The sequence below is a fragment of the Megalops cyprinoides genome, chromosome 7, assembly GCF_013368585.1.
Source record: "Megalops cyprinoides isolate fMegCyp1 chromosome 7, fMegCyp1.pri, whole genome shotgun sequence".
Taxonomy (NCBI): Eukaryota; Metazoa; Chordata; class Actinopteri; order Elopiformes; family Megalopidae; genus Megalops; species Megalops cyprinoides.
Window position 1 is genome coordinate 22,948,261 of NC_050589.1, and position 21,814 is coordinate 22,970,074.

At 42.4% G+C, this 21,814-nt stretch overlaps 1 protein-coding gene across 1 annotated transcript in view; it reads right to left on the reverse strand.

Moving 5' to 3' along the window:
• The window catches only part of LOC118780521 (voltage-dependent L-type calcium channel subunit alpha-1D-like), an 84,059-nt gene that overhangs the window by 60,143 nt on the left and 2,102 nt on the right, over positions 1-21,814 (reverse strand). Inside the window, exons 2-3 of the mRNA XM_036533061.1 lie at positions 20,472-20,790; positions 18,871-18,976 (exon numbers count right to left, since the gene is read on the reverse strand). Coding sequence (XP_036388954.1) covers positions 18,871-18,976; positions 20,472-20,790 — 425 coding nt within the window. The remainder of the gene's footprint in view (positions 1-18,870; positions 18,977-20,471; positions 20,791-21,814) is intronic.

Sequence of the window (21,814 nt, forward strand, 5' to 3'; positions counted from 1 at the left end):
CAGTCTTCAAAGTAACCATTCAACAATATCACTAAAATTACTTGCAACTGTGATAGCTATATGTACCACCTTCCCACCTTGTGTATTACACTTACAGTTTTGAGTCAAGGCCTATTTTTATGTATTTTTATTTGTCCTTATTGAAATGTTCCAAAACTGCATGTTTTATTAACCCTTTCGTACATAACTTATTTTCATGCTATGTAGTGCGCATGTTACGTTTCATGGTTCATTATGTTTTCATTAGCGTTATTAAGCTTATCATAGTTTTCAGTTAGCATTTGCTATATTTTTTAACGTTAAATTGCTGTTTCCTCAAAGCTAAAATTAGCTAGGATTTTTTCAATCTAGTGTTCTAATCACACCGGCTTTAGCATACACGCTAAATGGCAAATCATATCGGCGTGACCGTACATGCGCGAAAGGGTTAAAAATAAATATTATTTCTATCCACCACATATTTAATTTAATTGTATGGAGTGGTTGTGTGTGTGTGTGTGTGTGTGCGTGTGTCCATGCGTGTGTGTACGCAACAAGCGTGCACTTGTGTTTTGAGTGGGGGAGGGCAAGAAAAAATATTTGCACCGGGGCCAATCACAATTATGTTACGCTACATAGAGAACACCCCAACACCACAGGGACACACAACACAGTACCTCGACACATAACAGACACTCAGCATCAACTCCCGAATACAACACAGATAGCACCTACGCAACATAAACAGGTACAGAGCTAAATGCCAGAGAAACTGCCACAAGCTCTCAGCATGGTTTCCACATTTCCCACCGAGAGATGGGAGGCCACCCAACACACACAAACGCGGTATCTCCCTCTCCAGCACCAGACAGGTCAGAACAGGACAGAAAGTGGCAGAGATTTCTGGGCACACGCTGAGGCTGCCGATAAATCTAAACCCATCAGCGAGCAGCTGCTCCTGATCTGAGGGGCTGTGTGGAACAGCAGGGGGATTCATCTGATGACAAGCATCCCTTTCACTCATGCACTTCAAAACTTTCCTCCCACTTTGCCTGTAAACTGACATTTCTGACTTTGTCATATTTGTTGTATTAAAAAACAACTCTGTTAGGGAGAGGAAAGACTGGTGTTTATTGTTAACTGGGACAATAAATCTCCACAGATGTTCATACAGATCCATTCTGATTCTCAGAAGTAGGCTACAATATAGAGATGACTTCTACTGGCACACAAAACCAACAGCGAGCACAATGTGCATATAATAGGCAGGATTTTCGTGAAACAAACAGCAATACAACAATACAAGGCTCATTACGCTAAACTCCTGGCTGTTTGCTTTGCGTGCCAGGTGATGAATGGCTGAAACGATGAGGCCGGCATGCGAGCTGAGAGAATGCTGCATGTTAGCCGGGGCTGAGTGCGGACCTGCCATGCCCGTTGGATGGGAGCAGTTCGCACTCGCTCCTATTGATCGGCCAGGGATCGAAACCCTGCATGAATAAATAAATGGATCAGCTGGGAAACATGTGGTTCATGTGGTGTCAACAGAACTGATTTAATTAGTATGGACAGATTCAATGCTGTTTCAATACCGGCAGCGCTGTCAGGCACCTTCCCCCTAGCCCCCTGTCGTGCGATGTGCCCCGGCTGGATGATGTCACCCCCCAAACCCGATGCACACCGTATCCAGGCCATGTCCTGTCACACTAACCACTGTACCGTAGCTGTGGGCAACATCACTCTCATCCCGCTCCACCCCTAGTCCACGTTGCGAAGTGTTTCCAACATTGAGGGTGTCAGTCCAACACGTCATATAAGCAAGCACCAAGTTTCCCACCAGAAAACTTTTCACACCCAGACAGGAGGAGATAATGCCCTCTAAGAGAGTGAACAGTTTGATGCCATGTGTCAAGCATCAAGGGTCAAGGGTGAAGGGCAAAAATGAACTGTGCTACTGACCATGCGCTAGTTAACACCGAGTTAGTAACACTGTGTTTTTCCACACACTGTATTCAGTGTGGTCCTGATTGGATCTATGCGCATTTTTTCCAAATGCCAGCAGGACACTAAACACAGACTTTAAAAACATTAATAGGAACAGGGTCAGAAATCCTCAGCTGTTGTTTGGACAGCAGTGCAGTGTTTTTCTGAGCATATTCATTATTGTCTATCAGAAATCACTGATAGACAATACTGACAATACACAATGACTATTGTGCTAACCTCCACTGTATGCAAAGTTTTAAATGAACAGATCTCCCTCCAGTGTATCTGGCATGGAAGATGGTTAAGAACTGCATGATGCCTGTACAGTCAATACATACTATACTACAAGATTGCAAGAACACACTGCCTCTAGGAGAACTGACCTTACTCATGAAAGAGATCACGCTGCTTCCACACAGCAAGTAACACAAAAATGACAGAAGCCTTTTTCTGTTCTTCATGTATGTATTTAGGATACATCTGCTGCCAACTGATATATACAGTACTGAGTGAGCTGCTCAAGTACAGCATGTATAGTGGCCCATATTTTGTCTTTGTATGTTTATTATGTCACCTACTGCTCTGTATGTGCAGGAAAATTCTCTCCGGTGAATTCAAGATGGTGAATTAAATTCCTTTGTGGGCATGTTGGTAGTTTAAGACTGCCTTTCCTGTTCATACCTGAGACGAATACAAGGTTGAATGCTTTGTCTTCTCAGAGCCTTTATCACAATTACTGGATTTTCAGTGAAAGCTTGTTCCTTTCTTTCTCTCACCTAATAGGGTGACTTTCAAGTAATAACTCAGCACTTCTTGTGATTTCCTCAGTCTGGATGTTCCAGGTGGGCAGAGGAGAATAGTCCTGTGTGTATGTGATTAGCACACTCATGACATTGTCCCTGTTTTCAACCCTACGTTCACCTGTATAACCATATACATAATCCCTATTCATAACCATACAACAAGGTCCCTACTCACAACCCTACACCACGGTCCCTGCTCACAACCCTACAACACGGCCCCTATTCACAACCCTACGACATTGTCCCTGTTCACAACCCTATGACATGGTCCCTACTCACAACTCTATGACACAGTCCCTGCTCACACCCCTATGACAGATTCTACTCACAACCCTACGACACAAGTCACTATTCAGAAAGCTACAACATGGTCCATGTGCACAACAGCAGGTGGTGGCTCTGAGGGCCCTGCAGTCATTTTTTCAAGGCGACCTGCAGCCATCATGATTCAGACCTGGACGTGACAGTAAATCAGAGCCACAAACCGTGCCACTGGATTTTAATGAGTTTAATAAGAGCTCCCACAACCTCCCCGCCCAGGGGGTCCCTCGCCGTAATGAGCCATTTAGAGCTGATTAGAGGGGAATAGGATTGGCGTGGGCAGGGCTCCAGCGTGGCTCAGCGCCCCGGCGCTTCCACGGCCGAGCGTGTACTCCTTCCGTCCCCATGTCCTTGTGCGTGGGGACCGGACGCAGCCAGGACCCGCGCATCTCCATCTGTTTGACGACGGGCAGAGGGGCGCCCTCCGCCCACAAGCCTACTGGAGGCATTTTGAAATGCTGTTCACTGGCCAAAACTGGCAGAGATTCACACCCTGACTGAGACAGCTGGGGCATTCCTGTCTGCTCGTTCCTGGGTTCTCTGATTAGTGAGTAAAAGAGCGTGGATTCCATCAAGATGGCTGCTTTGTTTTCCTTTCCCACTCACAACAACACCTTAGATTAAGATGAAGCCATGGAGCAGACGGGTATGCCACAGATGGCAGTCTATCTCCCCAAGGAGTCGAAAGACAAGGGCAAGTCCCATACTCAGCAAAGCAGTGGAAAGGTTTCTGTCATGATCTGCACTCTAAATTCGACCTTTACACTGACCATCCTCTACCGCCAGATATACCTGCTATGATGAATGAATATTCAATCCGTGTTCAAAGACTTGCCAAATAATGAGATCAATTCTCATATAACCAAAGCTTTATAGTAACATACTGTGTGGTAATGCTTTTGAAAATGGGTGATAATGAGTAAAACCAGAGTGAGTGACTGACAATAAGGGGGAATCACACTGGTGTGCTAAAATCCAGAAGCACAGACACCCAAAACTGAAAATATACTTCTGCCTGGGGTACAGACGAAAAACTGTAATGAGGTGTGAAAAATTCTGTTAAAATCAATTTAAAGTAAAAGAAAACAGAAGACCCCAGAACCAAGTTTTAGAATCCCTGGTATAGCCCCATATGCCTTGTAAGGGATCCTATTTCCTCAGAGAATACAGAGAGAAAGAGTCGCCCAAACAGCAATCCTTTCAACCTATATTGTTTGTAATCTATATATAATGATGTGGGTGAGCCAGGAATGATGGGATTTGAGCATCCCACTTTTTGAGATGAACAGAAAAGCCAACGTTATGCATATGTGCTGGAAAAGGGTCCCTGGGTTGCTGCGATTTTAAATTCTTCTTCAAGATTGCTCCTCTTCCACTGCATAAATATAAATTAACATAGCCTTTCCCCCATAACAATCCTCCTGGCTACCGCTTCCTCAAACAGACCAAAAGATCTAAATTCTGTTATTAGCCCTTGCCATTTTTCTTTTTGGATAAAAAGAAGACTCAATGCAATCTATCACCAACAACAGGATGCCCACTTTGGATGTCTCTTTCAAGAAATAACAAATTTTCAAAACAAAGTCATCACCATACAGTCACCCAGCGTGTACCACTGCTTCTTATGACTTATGACAACTATCTGCAAATTAAACACAAATCTTTCTGAGATCAGATTTAAGGGGCAAAACCAATGCTATATCAACAGGACTGGCTCTACTGGGAAACAGAAACCTTTAACTAACCTCAGATGGCATGGATCCCATTATAAATGCATTTCTGGCACTGAATTGCTGTTAAACTAACAAGAATGTATCTTAATACAAATGTATCAAAAAAAAAAAATCCCTACATTGAATCTCATTACACTGATAAAAGTATGGACTTGTTGAACTGACGCCTGGCATCCTCTTTTCCTCCCTCTATACAGACATTGTATCCATGCTGAAGATAGCACATCCTTTGTAATTAGTTTAAGATGAACATTCGTCATTGGCAATGCAGATGACCCTGTGATTTGCAGAATTAGATCATTAAGAGGACTGAACAAATCATCTCCAGTACAGTGTGTTTGAGATGATTTCATTTCGCCTCATAAGGATAGTCTCATTAAGATGATGTTCCAGCTTTCTGTGATTTTTTATTACATTACAGCACAGAGCTAAAAATAGTCACATGAATATTAACATGTGCTATCACTTCCTGCACAATGTCTGTAAAAAATGCAGCTATATATGTCACATATCCATCAATCAGATATGAAAAATGCAAGGACTACCATGTGCATAAGTGAAAGAAATGGATCATTCGGATAAAGATGGACAATGATTATGCAGTTTGCAAAGCTTTGTATGGTAGATGGCAATATGGTCAATCTGCCCTACACTGCTCTCACAGAACATTGAGTCAACTGACACAGCTTTGTGATCAAACACGCACTGATCAATTAACAGATTAATAAACGAAACACTTCAGTTACCAGGACAGAGACCATGAGAGACCCATACACAGGTGCAACTTATGCCCCTGATATTTTTGGAACATCAAGGTGCGGAAAAAGGAAGACACACGTTTGATTTACACACCATCCATTTAGGTACATCAGGACAAAGAAGAAAAGAGACTAGGAAGAGATTGCACAGGGAGAATATTTGAAACAATATGTGAAATGTGGAGCAAGAGACTCAACTGCAGTTCCACTGCAAAGTAAAACCTTTACTTGATGCTGCTTTTGCATGTCAGCATAGTTTTAGTTTTTTACAGTATAAAGTGTACAAAACTAGATGCCAGACAAAAACCATCTGAGCTGGCTTCACTCGATGCATTTAATCCTGGTTCAGGATTCACTTAGCAGAGAGTCTTATCCAGACCAAACTACAGTGCTCACAATTTTGTACACATCCTCTCACGCAGCTGAACATTTACTGAAGCATAAAAAGTGATTTGGCCCACAACAACGTGCCAATGGGGACATGAACCCACAGCCCCCCTGGGACCTGAGTTCTGCGCTCTTCCCAGCACTGTGTGAAGTGAGGGCTGCGCAGGCTGACTGCGCTCTTTCAGCAGATGGTGAGGTGAAGGACCTCATCCCAGGCCATGCGAATAAGGTGAGTGAGGAGAGGAGTACCGTGGGAGAGGAGAGGAGTGGAGTGGTCCATTACTTACAAGGTAGGGGGCAGCCCAGTAAGGAAGGGGCACTGAAAGGCAGGCACGCACACACTAAGCAAGGCAGACACCAAAATGACGTCCACCCATGGCCAACGCGGGCTGCTTGCTGGGAGGCTGCTAATTAATGGGTCACCACCCGCCTGACTCGCAAGCCCTGCCATGCCAGCCCACCCCTGGCAGGTCACGCTGTCCCGGGTCACGTGTCAGACAGTGCGCCTGACTCACTCTAGAGAGTCGGGGGGATGGGCTGGGAACCTGGGTTACTCCACACTTCTGGCATGCGCCGGGTTTGCATGCGACAGACGGTGTTTGTTTTCATAGTGATTTTCTGACTTTTTGTGAGTTTAATCTTTAGAACTAATCGTTACATGTGCTCATAATCTGCTCAATGTTCCAGAGTATGGAGAGAACAGGAACTCCTCTTTTACTACGATATTGTACCTATGGGTCTTAAGTCTGCCTCACCAGATCCTGCCACTAGGTTCAAGGTGTTAATTCAACGTAACATTATTCTCTACTACGTCTGCAAAAAAATTGTTGGATGGACTGGATTACTCAAAAGTTAAGTAATATTTTTAATACAGCATGACCAGCATTTGGGTCTGACTGTACTGTCAAGCTTTGGGCTATTACAGGTGAATAAAGTTCAAATTGTTTTGTAATTGTAAATTACACTGCTATTTAATATAATATACTGTAATATAATATACCGCATTCAGTTAACGTGAAAATTATGAAAATCATATTTAGTGCTCTGCAAGTCACCCTAGACTGGCATGAGTCAAATAAATAAACAAATAAAATGAATAAGCAGTAAAGAATCAGCATGTGAGGACAGGCACTGAGCCAATTCACAAATGAAAGCACCTACAATATGTGTCTGCTCTACTTTGACTCTGCATGTCCCACAAAGGGGGTTTGCATGCATCCATGAGTCACAGGGCTTTAAGATTCACGGGGGGGGGGGGGGGGGGGGGGTTATATCCCGTGCTAAAATGAAGTGACTCACCAGCTAAGCTGGAGGCAAGCTGACTGTCAAGCAGGGCAGGACCAATAACAGGAACACATCACTTAATATTACCTGAGGGCTTGCAGTAGCCAACGTAGTTTAGTGTCGTCTTCTATACTCGTACACCAATTAAACTGAACTTGAAGTTGCGCTTGCTTCCAAAATCAGATGCTGAGCTGAATTCTAATTTAAAATCAGAATCAATGATATTTTGTTGCAATGGGACCTGCCAGACACAGGCCAGGAGGACTGCAACCATGCGGTCACCATTCCACAGCAAGGGAAGTGCTGTCATGACAAGGATTGGGGAGGAAAAATCTGGATGACTTTAATTCGAGGAGAGCAGCACGCTCACTGCCCCACCCCCCTGAAGACTCTGTTACGTTTAGGCTAAAATCGCTCATTCTCGTGTCTATTTAAAGTCAAGCTTTTTAATCCCCCACAATGTCAACAAAGTACACATGAATAAATTGAAGGCAAAGACACAAAAGTGAATCTTACACCACAGGCCAGATTGCAGCTGGCACATGACGCTGACGACCGCAGAGATCACCAATGAGGGGTAATTTAACATGCGAAACCCATATTCATTTTATTAACCTGACAAGAAAGCAAACCCTCCTTTCGCATGAGTGGGCAGCAGTAAGCTGTATTCCTGTCCTGTTTTATTGCTCATCTTGCTTAGCCTTATATGAAACAGCCCATTCAAGCCCCCTTAACCACACCTAATACAGCCACTGGGGTCTACTTAAGAGATGGACAACCATGTGTTCACCTGTGCACACAGCGCAGATCTTGCTTTGCAAATTCTTTTCAGTTTACTCTGACTTTAAAAAAATTTCTTCTGTAATTTTAATGCATCATGTAACAATGTTGGTGCATGAGGTACACGATGACAGTGATTATCTCAGACTTCTTGAATTACAGAACCTCAGGACTGTATTCATGACAAAGTGACAAATCAATGGCTCCTCTGCACTTTTATTAGCTACTTTCAGCTCCTGTTTCCAAGCACAACCAAGGATATTGCCGCTAAATCTGAAGTAGTTCTACTACTCAAAAATCCAAATAATATCCTGTCAGGAAGTGTAGTGGGTACATGCCTCTGAATTAATTCTTCTGTCTCTTGAAAACAATATTTTATTTTTTAGCCCTGGTGCTGAGCACTTAAATCACATTTGGCATGTGATATTGGGTTTCTATAGGACCCAATTATGTACACTATGTCTCCATGTAAACTCATAGTCTTTTGAATGCCAAATCTATGAAAAAAAGGACAGCTCTGTCACATGCTACATGAGTTTTTCTCAACCTGAAGGATAAAAATAACACAAGACCTGCAACCAAAATGTACTAAAAATCAATGAGAAACCAGCTAAGAATTTGACTGACAAGCAATGTTTCCACAGACAGCCACCTCTGTGAACTGAGCAAACTGAATAGGAAATGAGGAACTCTAACTCATCTGTGCATCTGTGTATAAGCCACATCCATATATTAATCACTCCTCCTTTTTGGTACCAAAAATAAATTCTGGAGAACCTCAACTAAACGGCTAACACCCATATTATGTATATATCTACCTAAAGATGTCTTTGACATATAAATACCCACCTCTGTGATGCTTTCATCTTAAAAAGTCCAATTTAAATTAAATTCAACAAATTTTTCATTCCTCACAGGTAACTGTAGAGGACACAACTTTTTTGAGAGTGGTGTGCATCCTTTTGTATGGTAATGCTTCATTCAGCAAAAGAATTTTTTGGCATGAAAATTGATTGACATGATATCCATGCCAAATTGTTCTCCTCTGCCAAGGAGTGTCACACAGCAAAGCCCAAGCACAGCGTGACAAAGTGTTGTGTGATCAATGTATACAGCTTTGAAATTTCTTGTTTACATAGCTGATTTAACATCAATAGCATGTCACAAAAGCCTAGCTTAAAAGCTCTTTTGTAAGGTGAATTTAATGGGCTGGGCCAACTGGCTGATTACTGTGCTCCCCTCCCCCCTCATAATTGACTTAAAGAGGCAGGAACTAACAATGTACTTAAATGCAATCACAAAACAAATCCTTCCAGTCTAACCAGACACGTTATAGGATCTGTGTACAAACACAGCAAAGAGCAGCAAGGAAAATACTCATTATACAGAATTATCATCAGAATTATCACTTTTATAATAAATATTTTCATTAACGGATTTGAAAAAAACTAGCTGTGCTTCCCTGTGTGATTCTGAGAAATGATAATGCTTATTTCTAAGAGCATAGTTCCATGTTTCATTCCACAGAGGCCAACAGCAGCACAGTAGTTTTTTTGGAGGAGACACTCCAGGACATCTGAGCACTGAAAGCAAAAATAATAAGTTTGATTCAGTAGGAAACTGCAGTCAATGTTATTCAACTGTTACAGGTTTCAAGGTCCTTGTCATAGCACTGAGGACAGAGGACAGCACAGGTTTTCCAAAAGGGTGCTCATCATTACCGCTGCACAAGCATTAGCTAACGTTAAATTATCCTCTCTAAAGACCACTGCCTTGCCAGGTCATGCGTGTGTGGCTGGAATAGTTGGGGAAGATGAGAGAGCAGGCAACTGATACAAGATGCTTCCCAGTATCCTGATCACTAGCCATAAGCCACAGAATTAAGAGCTAGCTTTTGCGCTTGGATATTACTACAGGAGGGAGGGGGGAGTGTTTTTGTTCCAGTCAGGTCAGCTGACCACAGCCATTCGGTTTCTTTCCCAGTCCCTGTCCCCTTGAAGTACAGCTACACAAACCCAGCCGTAACTGAGGAGGAATGCATAAGGGCGACTGAAGAATGGCACAGGAGAAGGAGGGATGAGTCAATAACAATGGCACAACCGGTGACATGTGCAGCGCAGCTCCGCCGATACAGCGGTCAGATGAATAATCCCCTTCCTGCCATATAAGGAAAGCTTAAACCTGCAAAGCCGGAGAGAAGCGTGGCTGCTTACTAACCTCTCTGAGGAAGACAAAACAAGGCCAACTGACCCAGGGGCAATGTAGCGGAGCCGCAGAGCACGAGAGAGCAATGCAGTGTGCTCAGATTATTGTTATTATTCTTATCATTACAACTACCATCACTATTATTGTTATTACTGTAATTGTTGTTACCATCATCATCATCACTATTATTAGTATAAGTATTTCATCAGTATTTAGATTATTAATATTATATCACTTTAGCATTGAAATGACAGGTGACTGTGTATGAAGACTTTATGGCGTTGTCAATTTCTGCAGTAAATGACAAAAACAAGCACTGAAAAAAAACAATTAGGAGCGCATGTCCTTAAATGTCCGAAAGTTGCTGGAGAGGAAAAACATCAGACTTGAGGCCACTAATAGCAACACGGTTCATAGCATCAGAGTGCGGGAAGGAAAAAAAAAATCCACCTCTGTTTACGTGTCTTTCAGTCATTAGCTCCCATTACTGCCGCCTGAAGAACGGCGTGGCCCTTACGCCACCCACTCCAAATGATACGTGATGCTGTCAAAAAAACGTTCTGCAGCCAGGCGAGAGAAACCAAAAACGGAACTGAGGGCAAACAAGCCCATCTTGAGTGTCCCTGTTAATGGGGCCTGACACCGCTCAGCAGACGGCCGGCACGCTCTTTTCCGTTTGCACAGGCCTTTCCCCGCACCGAGTGCGCGGGCCGCGCTCGTGAATGCCACATGGGACCAATAGCAAGGAAAACAACCGCCGAGCGAAAAAAAAAAAACACAGAACAGGGGAAAAAAAGCAAAGGATTTGCATTCGCAGAGCGCATGCCGAGTTCAAAGGGATGGCAGATATTGCGTGTTTCCAGCTTTATGTTTCAACAGACTTTCATTAGGCAGTGTTTTTTTTCACTTGACTGAGATAAGATGTAACAGTCCAGAAACAATGTAGTGTGGGTAATTTCTCCAAGAAACTGAAAGCTCTGCCATTTTCCTGTCTATGTCACAAACAGGGATGTCACGTGTCAGTTAATTTTTATTGAACTAACCCTGGGTTGGGGTGAATTCAGTTCACGCCTGTGTTTATAGTAATTAACACAAGCTCAGCGATACACACGTGCAGCGCACATCCAAGGCACCTAATTGCACTGACTATATGACAGATGGGGAATACAATCACCGTGACTTCTCCCAAGCACTTGCCAAAGCAAGGCCCACAGTACAGTAGCAGTAGCTTAGGTGTTTTAATCTTCCATACTGTGGAAGTAATCCTTCACAGAGCTGGGCAAGCCCAATCCCCCAGGAAAACATGCACAATCCCAGCAGACAATGTGGCAGCTGACTGAAATATTACAAACGATACAAGACAGATGTGATCTGTACCAAAAAGCCTAACTGCACAATCGAAAGCAAGGTAAAATACTCCGTTTACTGGCCATCAGATCTATGCTTAATTTGACTTTGCTTTGGTGTAAATCATATTAAATGCAGTGTCTAATTTATATTACACTTATATCCATCTTCTCTCTATATATTAACAGTGAAGCAACATGATAAACTGTGCCCCTGGTATTGTAAAGTTGTTTAAAAGAATCAGAAGACCCAACATACCCCCATAAGACCCCCCCCCCCCCACCCATTTCCACAAACACAGCACACAGAGGCAGAGATGTACAGAGAGCATTGCTGCAAGCTCTAGAGAGATTACTGTCAAGATTGTTGTTAAAATTTATGTTAAAATAACAAACCATGTGCATCAACATGGCAAATTCATATGTACAAATATCGGTTTCAGTGTGATGTTCTTGGGAAACAAATTAAAGACCTTGCACATATTTGCATTTGCTTTTTTCCCTGAGAAAAAAAATCTATAATAATAGAAATCTTTGACCTTGTTGCTGTGTAACACCCACTGCATTTGCCCACGCACAATGCTTCCATAGCATTCCCTTTAAAACAAACGGTTCAGTGGTTATCTTCTGGAAATGACATGAACCAAACTAACATATTTCTTAATTTCAATACAATGTCATCGTGATCTTTGTCATTATTCTGAAATAACAATCACCACAAGACAGGACAATTATGTCATAGAATGTTCAAGCCTCTGGTTAAAATAAAGGTGAACACAAAAGAAAATCAGTCACAGAGATTAGGAAAAATAAATTGTCCATCATTGTCAGGGTTAAGAGCATGATGTAATCCACTAGACAAAACACTGCTGGTAAAGTGCCTACCTAGAAAGCATGTTACATCACGCCCCAATGAATTAAGCAACCAATACTCTTTTCTAAAAGCGGCTTGCGGTTTTCTGTTTCATTCTGAGAAACAATCAATGCTGTGTCCGTGAACCCTGCTTTACCTTTCAGCAGTCCAAAGAGATTTCAAATTCATCATCACGTCCCTGGTTACAACAAAAAGGAAAGAAAAGCTTGAGCATGAACAATCTCTGAAGCTCAGGTTTCGCAGCACTGACAAACCCCTCTAAAATCCGAGGGGGAATTTTTGTAGTTGTTGCTTTTTTTTCTTGTCTACATATTTCATAACAAAAAGTAATGTTTTACTTAACTAAATTAACGATGCAGTGGAAAATGGCCAACCGACTGTTACAGGATGTAGGCTGTCTATGGCCTGCTCCTCATGGCAAAGCCCTCTCTGTCATTTGAGTCCAGATTGAGGACTTTTTTGGAATAAAATTAGGGTGAATGATTTGTCTTATTTATTAATTAATGACACCAACCGGAGTGGCATTCTGCAGGAGTGCTGGATGCACCTTTCTAAACCCCATTATGGGTCACTGTCAGTCAAATGTTCACATTAGAAACCGGTACAAAAGTACAATAAATTACAAACGATGAGTCACATTAGCAACAGTAATTAGACAGGGCGCTTATGCAGTTACACAATTACCAACACAATGCAGTCAATAAGCTGGACATATGCACAAAAAGGACTCAATTTATGGAGGTCAATTAAATCAATTTATTGAGGAAGAGCCACCATAACACAGACAAGGAAAAAAAAAACAAATGTACCCTTCCCAGCCCTTATGGTGCCGACAAATATACTGGATATACTTCCATCTACATCACTGCATGTACAGTCTTGCATGCTGCCGCTGCTGTACATGGTTCTGTGTATGCTGACATTATTTCTGTCTGGTGGGGCGGGTCACTAACCCTAACAGAGCCATCTGGCTGAGATACGTCATTCATTTACTCCACTGCAATAGGGGTACTGAGAGTCTGTGTCTGAGAGATGTTTATGACATCAGAGTGAATGGTGCCAGTCACACTGCTAAATAGAAACATTCAAACCACTTCTGCATTTGTTTCCAGAGGATCAAGGTCTTGATTAGCTTGACATGTAGACCCTGCAAAGAACATTCATAGACTATCAAAGCCAGCTGGTGCTCAAGTCCTTGCTCCTTAGAGAGAATAAGTTTCAAACTGATTTTCTACTGAGTGACATTCACAGACACCAGATCTCCCAATCACAACAGAAGACATACAGCTAAACTACGATGTAGTATCTGGCTCTTTGAATATCTGAGGCTCTGGTTATCTGGTACTCTATGGGTTTGCTGACTGCCCGAGGGACACAATGTTTTCTATTTATAATTAACTGCAAAATCACATGAAGCTTTAATAATAAGGCTGGAAGGCATGTATATATCAAGTTCCATAATCTCTCCAACAGCACCTTACTTTATTTAGTGCATAACATTCTGATTCAACTCTCCAATGTTTGTTTTTTAAATGTAGTCTGTACAGTGTGAGCAGTCATGCCATGGTCATCATACAGAAGGACAGGGACAAGTGGCCATTTGCAGGATAATAGAAAAAGAACAGTATTTCACTACCTGTGGGGCCACCAACTACATCTGCCAACATCCTTTCACTCAAATATTTCCTTTTGCTTCCTTTGCTAGGTTTTGTGAGATGGGCTAGCACAATAATTCGCAACAGAACTCATCTGAAAGGCTTACACTGTGCATATTTTATGGACTGTGTGTTCTGGATGCAATGATGATTCACCGAAGACACTGAAGTGCATGAAATGGTCTTTGACATGTTAAACTTCAAGCAGCACCAAGCCTCTGGCAATATGGGGATTTATTTTCACTATAGAGGTCAATTACTCACTGCTTTTCGGAATCCAAGTGACCGCTGCTGAACTTATGCCATCATGCTCTACCATTAGCATTGACTATGATTCAAGATGCACATATTAAATCCAAAGTGCTGATTCCTCTTGCCCTGGTGCAGCTGCACCTAACCCAGACTGTCACAATCCCATATGTTTCCTCTCCCCTCAGGCGCAACCGAGCATGTCAAACTCCAGGCCAACAGGACCAGAAAAAAGCAGCCACATATTCTGTGTTACTCCTCCTTCTTTTTACGCCATAGCACTAAGCACCTTCCATTCGATATGGTTCTTCGTTTCAGCACAACAATATTGCTATGGTGTCTCAAACCGAACAGTTCATTGTTGAATAATCAAAGTCATTTTAATAGGCTGAAGACACATTGATAATGAACAGCCAGCACTGGTGTCATACAACCTCTGTGAAACATCTGAGTGAGGTGAGCCATGATTTTTGCCCCATATGCACAGTGTATGTACTGAGATGTTCATTCGGTAGAGGAGAGGGAAACATGTTCGTCATGCCTGTGGTCTGTCTGTGGTTTAGTTGTGGTTCGCTTTTGGTTATGGCAGTATGAGCAGAGATGAACAGAAAACCGTGCTGCCTCCACTCACGTTTCATGAGCTGGGCCATGATCAGACTGAATCTCATTTCCCCTCCATGCTGTCTAAACCCTTAATCCCTCTAGAGAGGCAGAGAGAGAGAGAGAGAGAGAGAGAGAGAGTGAGAGAGAGAGAGAGAGGCAGAAGCAGAGAGTGTGAGTGAGAGAGAGAGAGACAGATGCAGAGCGTGAGAGAGAGAGAAAGAGAGAGGCCTGACAACCTAACATTCTTAAAAAAGCAAGCTCACAACACCTTATTTTCTGTTCAGTCTCCTGCTGTTTGAATAGATTTGTCTCTCAGTATAGAGAGACTCAATTTGCCCTCAACCACAGGGGTTGCTATGATATTACAACAAAAGAAGTTTCATGTCTCTAGATTCCTTCTATGAAGAAACACAATTTTCTGTCAGCACAACAAAGTGAAGTGTGTTAAAAAAATATATATTTCCTAAATAACGTCCTACCCTCAGAACCAACACAGTGCCCAAAATCATACCACTCTCATTGAGACCTATCCAAATCATCTGAGAAAACTACTGCCAAATTAATCTCAAAATGTGAAACATTGTGCAACAGGGATGCAGCAGTGCCTGTGAAGTTTTTATTCTGGAAAATTGTTCAGTACTCTACAAACCCTTGACTTAAATGAATGCCCTCGTAATCAAATATAACGTTTGAACAGAGGAATGCCATTATTAAAAGGAATGGCTTGCTTTCAATTGACACTGAGTGTCTAGCAGCCAACTTCCAACCTTTTTTCTTCAGTTCATGTGCCCTGTATCCAGTGAGAACCTTGATCATTTGGGGTTTTTGATGACTGACTTCCTCTCTGTGCACATATTCCTCTGCACTTTATCTTTTATTGTTTTTGCTTTGGCTCGTGCTGTCTATTGTCTGTTTCTTAGATTCCAGATAATGGGCCGTGAATGCCATACTGGTGTCATAGCATCCTCGCTACCAGGCACTCCCATTCAGCTGTGCTTTCTCTGCTTTCACTCAGGCTTTTCCACGGACCCCCCCCCCCCCCCCCTTCCCTTACGGCTAATCCACAACAGCCTTCAATCTGTCAGGCCCGTCCGTGTGCGGAGGAAGAGGCACGGTGTGGCGGAGGGACATGCACCCACTGCTCAGGGAAGGGTAACAGGGATTCCGCTCTCCCAGAAATAAAACAAATACTGAAGATCCCGCTGTCTGAGGCCAGAGAGGAAATGTTCTCGCTGATGAAGAGGAGATTGGGCTTTAACATGTATTGAGTACTGATATATATCTTAAGGTGTGTGGTTGTAGCATCTGATCATTATCAATCAGCCATGACACAGCCTGGGGCAGTATCGTCACTATGACTGTTTGAGGTAAGCTGATCCAGGTCTCAAAACACACAGGTTTGACTTTAACAGTCAAGCCATGTAATTTCTCCAAGATGGTCTCCTTTATAGTGATCAAGTGCTAGACGCTGCATTCATGCATCACTGTTCCCTCTCCCACTCCCTTTCTCTTCCACTTCCTCCCTCCCTCCATAGGGTGCCACTACACGTGTAAATGCCAATGCGTGATCACATTTGGGGTAAATATTGACAACACGATGGGCCAAAACAAATGTTTCACAGACTGAAAACGGCCAAAAGAAAACACGAGGGCAGATTACTTACACTTGCATGAACCAATTCACATTAACGTATTTTCATAAATTAAGTTTAGGTTTAGTTTAGGTTCTGTCAAATTCATTCCATTTCTCAAAAGGAAACGGATAACTAAATTGAAGAAATGGATATAACACAGAACAGCACTCTTCACAATGGAAAAACTATGGACACTATGGAACTATGGAAACACTGTTCTTTAATTCCAATGAACTTCAAGGAACATGCTAGATTATTACACTAATTATAACAGGGGAACACGTGTATTTTGGCATTTACTATTTAAGCCAGTTGATTACACCACAGCTGAAGGCCATTGGTAAGGCATTTATTTAATGTTTAAAATGACCCATAATACAAATGGAGAAAGTGAACATATCCAAGGGTGACTGCGGTTGCTCTCTAAAATATCTGTGTTTACCCATTTTTTGTAAAAATTAAAAACAGAAGAAAGACTTTGCTTGTGCATGCCAAATACACACAGTAGGCAGTAGCAGTAGACCCTTGCATATTGATGATTGATGAGTATCACTGGGTCCAACCAAACACTTTCTCTGGGATTTCATTTACACAAAATGATACTGTGTGAAAAGTGGATGCTCTGCAAGGCATATAACTGACTTATGTACACCAAATTACGAAAAGGGGCAGAAGTCCTTGAAGGTCTGTCACTGGACCTTTGCACAGTGGACCCAAGTCTTCATGCATGCTGTATGGAGCAAGACACACCCCCTGCTTCAATCGCTAACCCCATTACGAGAACAAGCATGCATCCTATAATGTCCGGATGACGCACAATCTATAGTGACCTCGTTGCAAAACGTGTACAATGCAGATGGTAAGGCCTCCAGGCAGCTGTGAGAAACAAGAGCTCCTCCTCCACCTCCAGCATATTAACAGGCCAGAGCTCAAACCCTGGCTTTTGTCCGCTTGTAAACCCCAGTATCACCCAGCTTCCCTGACATCCGCTTCACAGAAGCAAAAAACTTCTGAAATTATGAACAATTTGCAGCCTAAAGAAGCAGAAAATTCATTCAATATTTAGAATTCAAATTCCTCCAGCTGGAAAAAAATATAGGAATCATAATGACATGTATTTAGCAATTCATTTAGCTGAAGAGCACTTGTGAAGGATGCAGTACAGGGATTTCAAAGACCTTAACTTCTATGCACCTCACTATATAGCATGAAGACAAGTGAACCATTGCCCTGTTAACTGAAATTCACAAACTGTGCAGCATAAATGGCAACATACTGCAATCCCTGTAAGATGTAGCTTCAATTTCACAAGTTTTAAGCAAACTGATAACAAGCTTGTCCTTGACAAAGAATACATCCTTGACACACTGTATAGCCTAATGCATTGCAAGATTGAAAACATCCAGTAACTGGTCAGAATGATTTTTTGTTTATGATTTTATAATGATAGCATAATATTACAAACATGCATATTCTCTCATCATATGCATAGTTTGCTGGATCTTCTACTAGGGCAGCTGAATTAAAGCATCCCATTCAAGACTCCAACAGTTATGTCCCAGCTGGGAGACAAACTCAGGATGGGATCCAGAATCCAATACACCTCACACCTCACAACATGCTGCAATGACTGATTTCATGTTGGCCAGCAAGTGAACCTTCTATGAAGGCAGCCATGCTAACAGTTCTACCGCCAAAATGTTTATTAGTGCTTACAAGAAGCTTCAATTCTTATCTCATGCTTAACCTCTCCACTGTGTCCCAGGCAACCCTGAAGAGGTCGCACCCTTGCCTGCATAAGCCAACACCACACAACAAGGACAGGCGTCTGAATTCACCGTAAAAGGTGAGCCAGAGACAAACCTGTGAGAAAAATTCCCCTTGATTTGAGACAGAGAGAGAGGAAGAGAGTGAGAGAGACAGAAAGACCGATACAGGGAGAGAGAAAGCAACCAGCCACTAGAGAGGGGCACAGAGAGATTGAGGAAAAGGGGAAGCAGAGAGAAAAGAAAGAAGGGGAAAGAGAGGAAGACAGACAACACAGAGGGAGGCAGAGAGGCGAGAAGAGGAGAGACCTCTGCCAAACCACACAGCGTTCATGAACGCATCCATTCCACAACAATGCCATGGGACACAGGATACACAAAAGCCAAACAAAATGAACCTCTGTACTGCTAATGCCCTCAATCGTATCAGGAAGTATGTACTGAGAGATGATATCAGCAGCGAGCATACAAAAGAGGGTCTGCTGAGGAGAGAACAGGTGTACTCACCAGGTCATGGTTGGTGGCATTGGAGTCGTCTTCAGGGAAGGGAACGTAAACAGCTAAGGCCACGCAGTTGGCAAAAATAGAGAGTAATATAAAGATATCAAATGGCCTGAAGTTCTTGGTTAAGGGCAATCGTGAAAGCACGCAACAAACCATATCGCACTTTATAACACATAAAAACACATGCAAGGTTATTCTCATAACACAAAACAAGCTTACCAGGGAAAGAGCAAAGAACATGAACAAATATTATGCATATCAACGTGTTCTCTTTCATTACTTTTATTTTCATTCTACTGGTAAATGTGCTGCAATATTACACTTACTGTTTTCAAACACAACCACATCCAGTACAAACATGAGCGATTTAGGCGCCGCTTCTCACAATCCTTCCCAGATCTGACTTTGAGTAGGTGCCTTCCAGCATGGCTTGAAACTCGGTGCTGTCAGGGGAGCTTAAAACCATTTAGACAGCTGTCCTCTGTTCAGTTAAACTCTGCGCTAGGCTGCCATCATCCTCCGAAGCAGAATCAAATTAAATGTTCTGTTAAATCTGGGCTGGGCTGACAGGGACCTGCACTGGATGGTTTTCAGTTCCATACACGTTGCATAATTGCAAAACCAACACAGCAACGTGATGTCACCCAGTGCCTGTGTGCTGCCGATTATCTGCCAAAGATAAACTGAAACATTCTGTTCTGTTCTCTCCTGTCTGGAATTTTAGGGGGAGCAACATTTTGATTTTGGATATTGCTTGAGCATTATGCTATATGTCCTTTCTTTGTCTTGAGTCTACAATTGAGTCTAGACTCTATACAGTAAAAAAAAACATTTTAAAAGTCTGTTGGAACTTTTTCATTAATCGATATTGACAACATGTCCATTTAGCACTCTCTAAATTAGCCTATGAGAGCAGATTTTCTACTGTACAGTTTTTCTAACAATAATAATAACTTGCCCTTTAACACTGAAAATCAGTGGAGCTCAGCTAATTGTTTCAATTAACAACTCCTTTCACATAGTAGCACTTGGGGCTATGGGACCGATCAGCGGAAAAACTCCCCTTAAGGGAAATTCTGTAACCATTTTAGGTAAATATCAGTTAGTGGCAAATTCTGACTGCAATCCAGCTGTATTCTGTCTTGTTCAATGCATGTATTCAAACAGCCAAGGCCAGTTAAGCTGTAAAGGCCCTTGACAATATTTCTTGAATAAGAATATTGTACAGTATTCATTAGCATAACCATTGATCCGTTCAGTTTAGGTACACGTCTCTTATTTATGGTTTTGTGGGATGTCAACTGTTTATTGATGGATTGATTACTGATTTTTTTTTTTCTTACTGAAGTTTTTCCCCAAAAGTAGAAAGTGAGCATATAAACCAAAGCTGGATAGTTTACGATCTTGATCACGAATATGACAGATCTAATTTGAATAACCTGAACAACCCTGAACACAACTACATCATGCAATTAATAACACCCATATAACTGACGTGCGACTACACCGCACCTTAAAACTGTGGCTTAATCATGCACCCACAAACACAGGTGACAAACAACTTCCGCATGAATGCAATCACTGCACGGGGCAAAAAAGGATACTTCCATTCTACTAGGCTAATGCAGGCTCTCCTGATAGGGTTGTTGAGAGTGAGACAGAAGAGGGCACGGGGCGGCCTGCTGTTGGCCGTGCTGCTCTGCTTCTTGCTTTTGGCATACTGCTGGCGCTTTCTTTGGGACAGAGATCCGACCGGGGCGGTGCCGCTGGCGCTCATGGTGGGGTCAGCCTGGGCCTGCTTGGCAGCATGGATTGCAGCCTGCCAGGAGAGCGCTGAGGACTGGGGAGAGTGGGAGCTGTCTGACCGAATGGCTGGTACTTCACCAGGGAGAGGGAACCTGGTGCTGCTGGCATAATTTGCCCCTGAGGAGAAAGACAGGGAGGGGCACGGAGGGAGACAGACAGTAAGCAGGAGGGTGGGAAAGAGTGAGAGGGAAAAGGCAGTGAAAGGGTCAAGAAAGGGAGACAGAGATTGATAATCAAAACAATACCTACGTATGTGAATAAGAATCCATTCCATACCTGTGTCCTGATACTTTCAATATGCCCCCAAAAATTTCTTTCACTGAGTATGATGGTATAATGGAGAGGTATGTTAAAACAACTTTCATCTATCGACCTTCATCTAAAATCCATTAAGTGTGGAATGCCATTGAAGGTGCATAACAGACATGCACATATGATATAGCCTGCTGAAACCTTTTAGGACAGACCCCCGCCCCCACCCCGCCCCCAGCCCCATTTGTAACCCACTGAAAAAGTGACACACTGAGGAATGTGCAGTGTGCCCTCCAGATAAAAAAATGTACAAAATTAATAACTTCCTTTGTCTCAACATAAGAATTTAAAAATATTGGCTACATCTAAATAGCCCAGGCTCTTCACACTATACACACAAATGCAAAACGCTGTCCTTTCTTTTAATTGATCTGACATGCTGAATCGCCTATCCAACTCAAAATAAATGGGTACCATCTAAAGAATTTCAAAGATATGACGTGGGGGGGTGGGCAGCTGTTTTCCATAAAAAAACTGTACATGATCATTTCCAAAGTTTGGGGCAGACTGATTAGCATGTTAAAGTGTTCACCATGTAAGAAGGGCCATTTCTTAGTTTTTTTAATGTATATTTCCATTATGAAATGGCATACTAGTAAATGCTTTTAAATCATTTTCTAAAAGGGAGTGCTTTGGTTTTTTTGAATGAATGATGTATTGAAGATAAACTAAAAGAGATTTACCTAGACCTACAATCAATTGCTTTTTTGAATACTAATCCTGTCTGACCTTTATTCCACTGAACAGCTCTTTTCCCACTTTTTCAGAAAAGAATTTATTATAAGTAGTGGTCTCCATTTTTCTCACGTATAAACATTCTTATGATGCT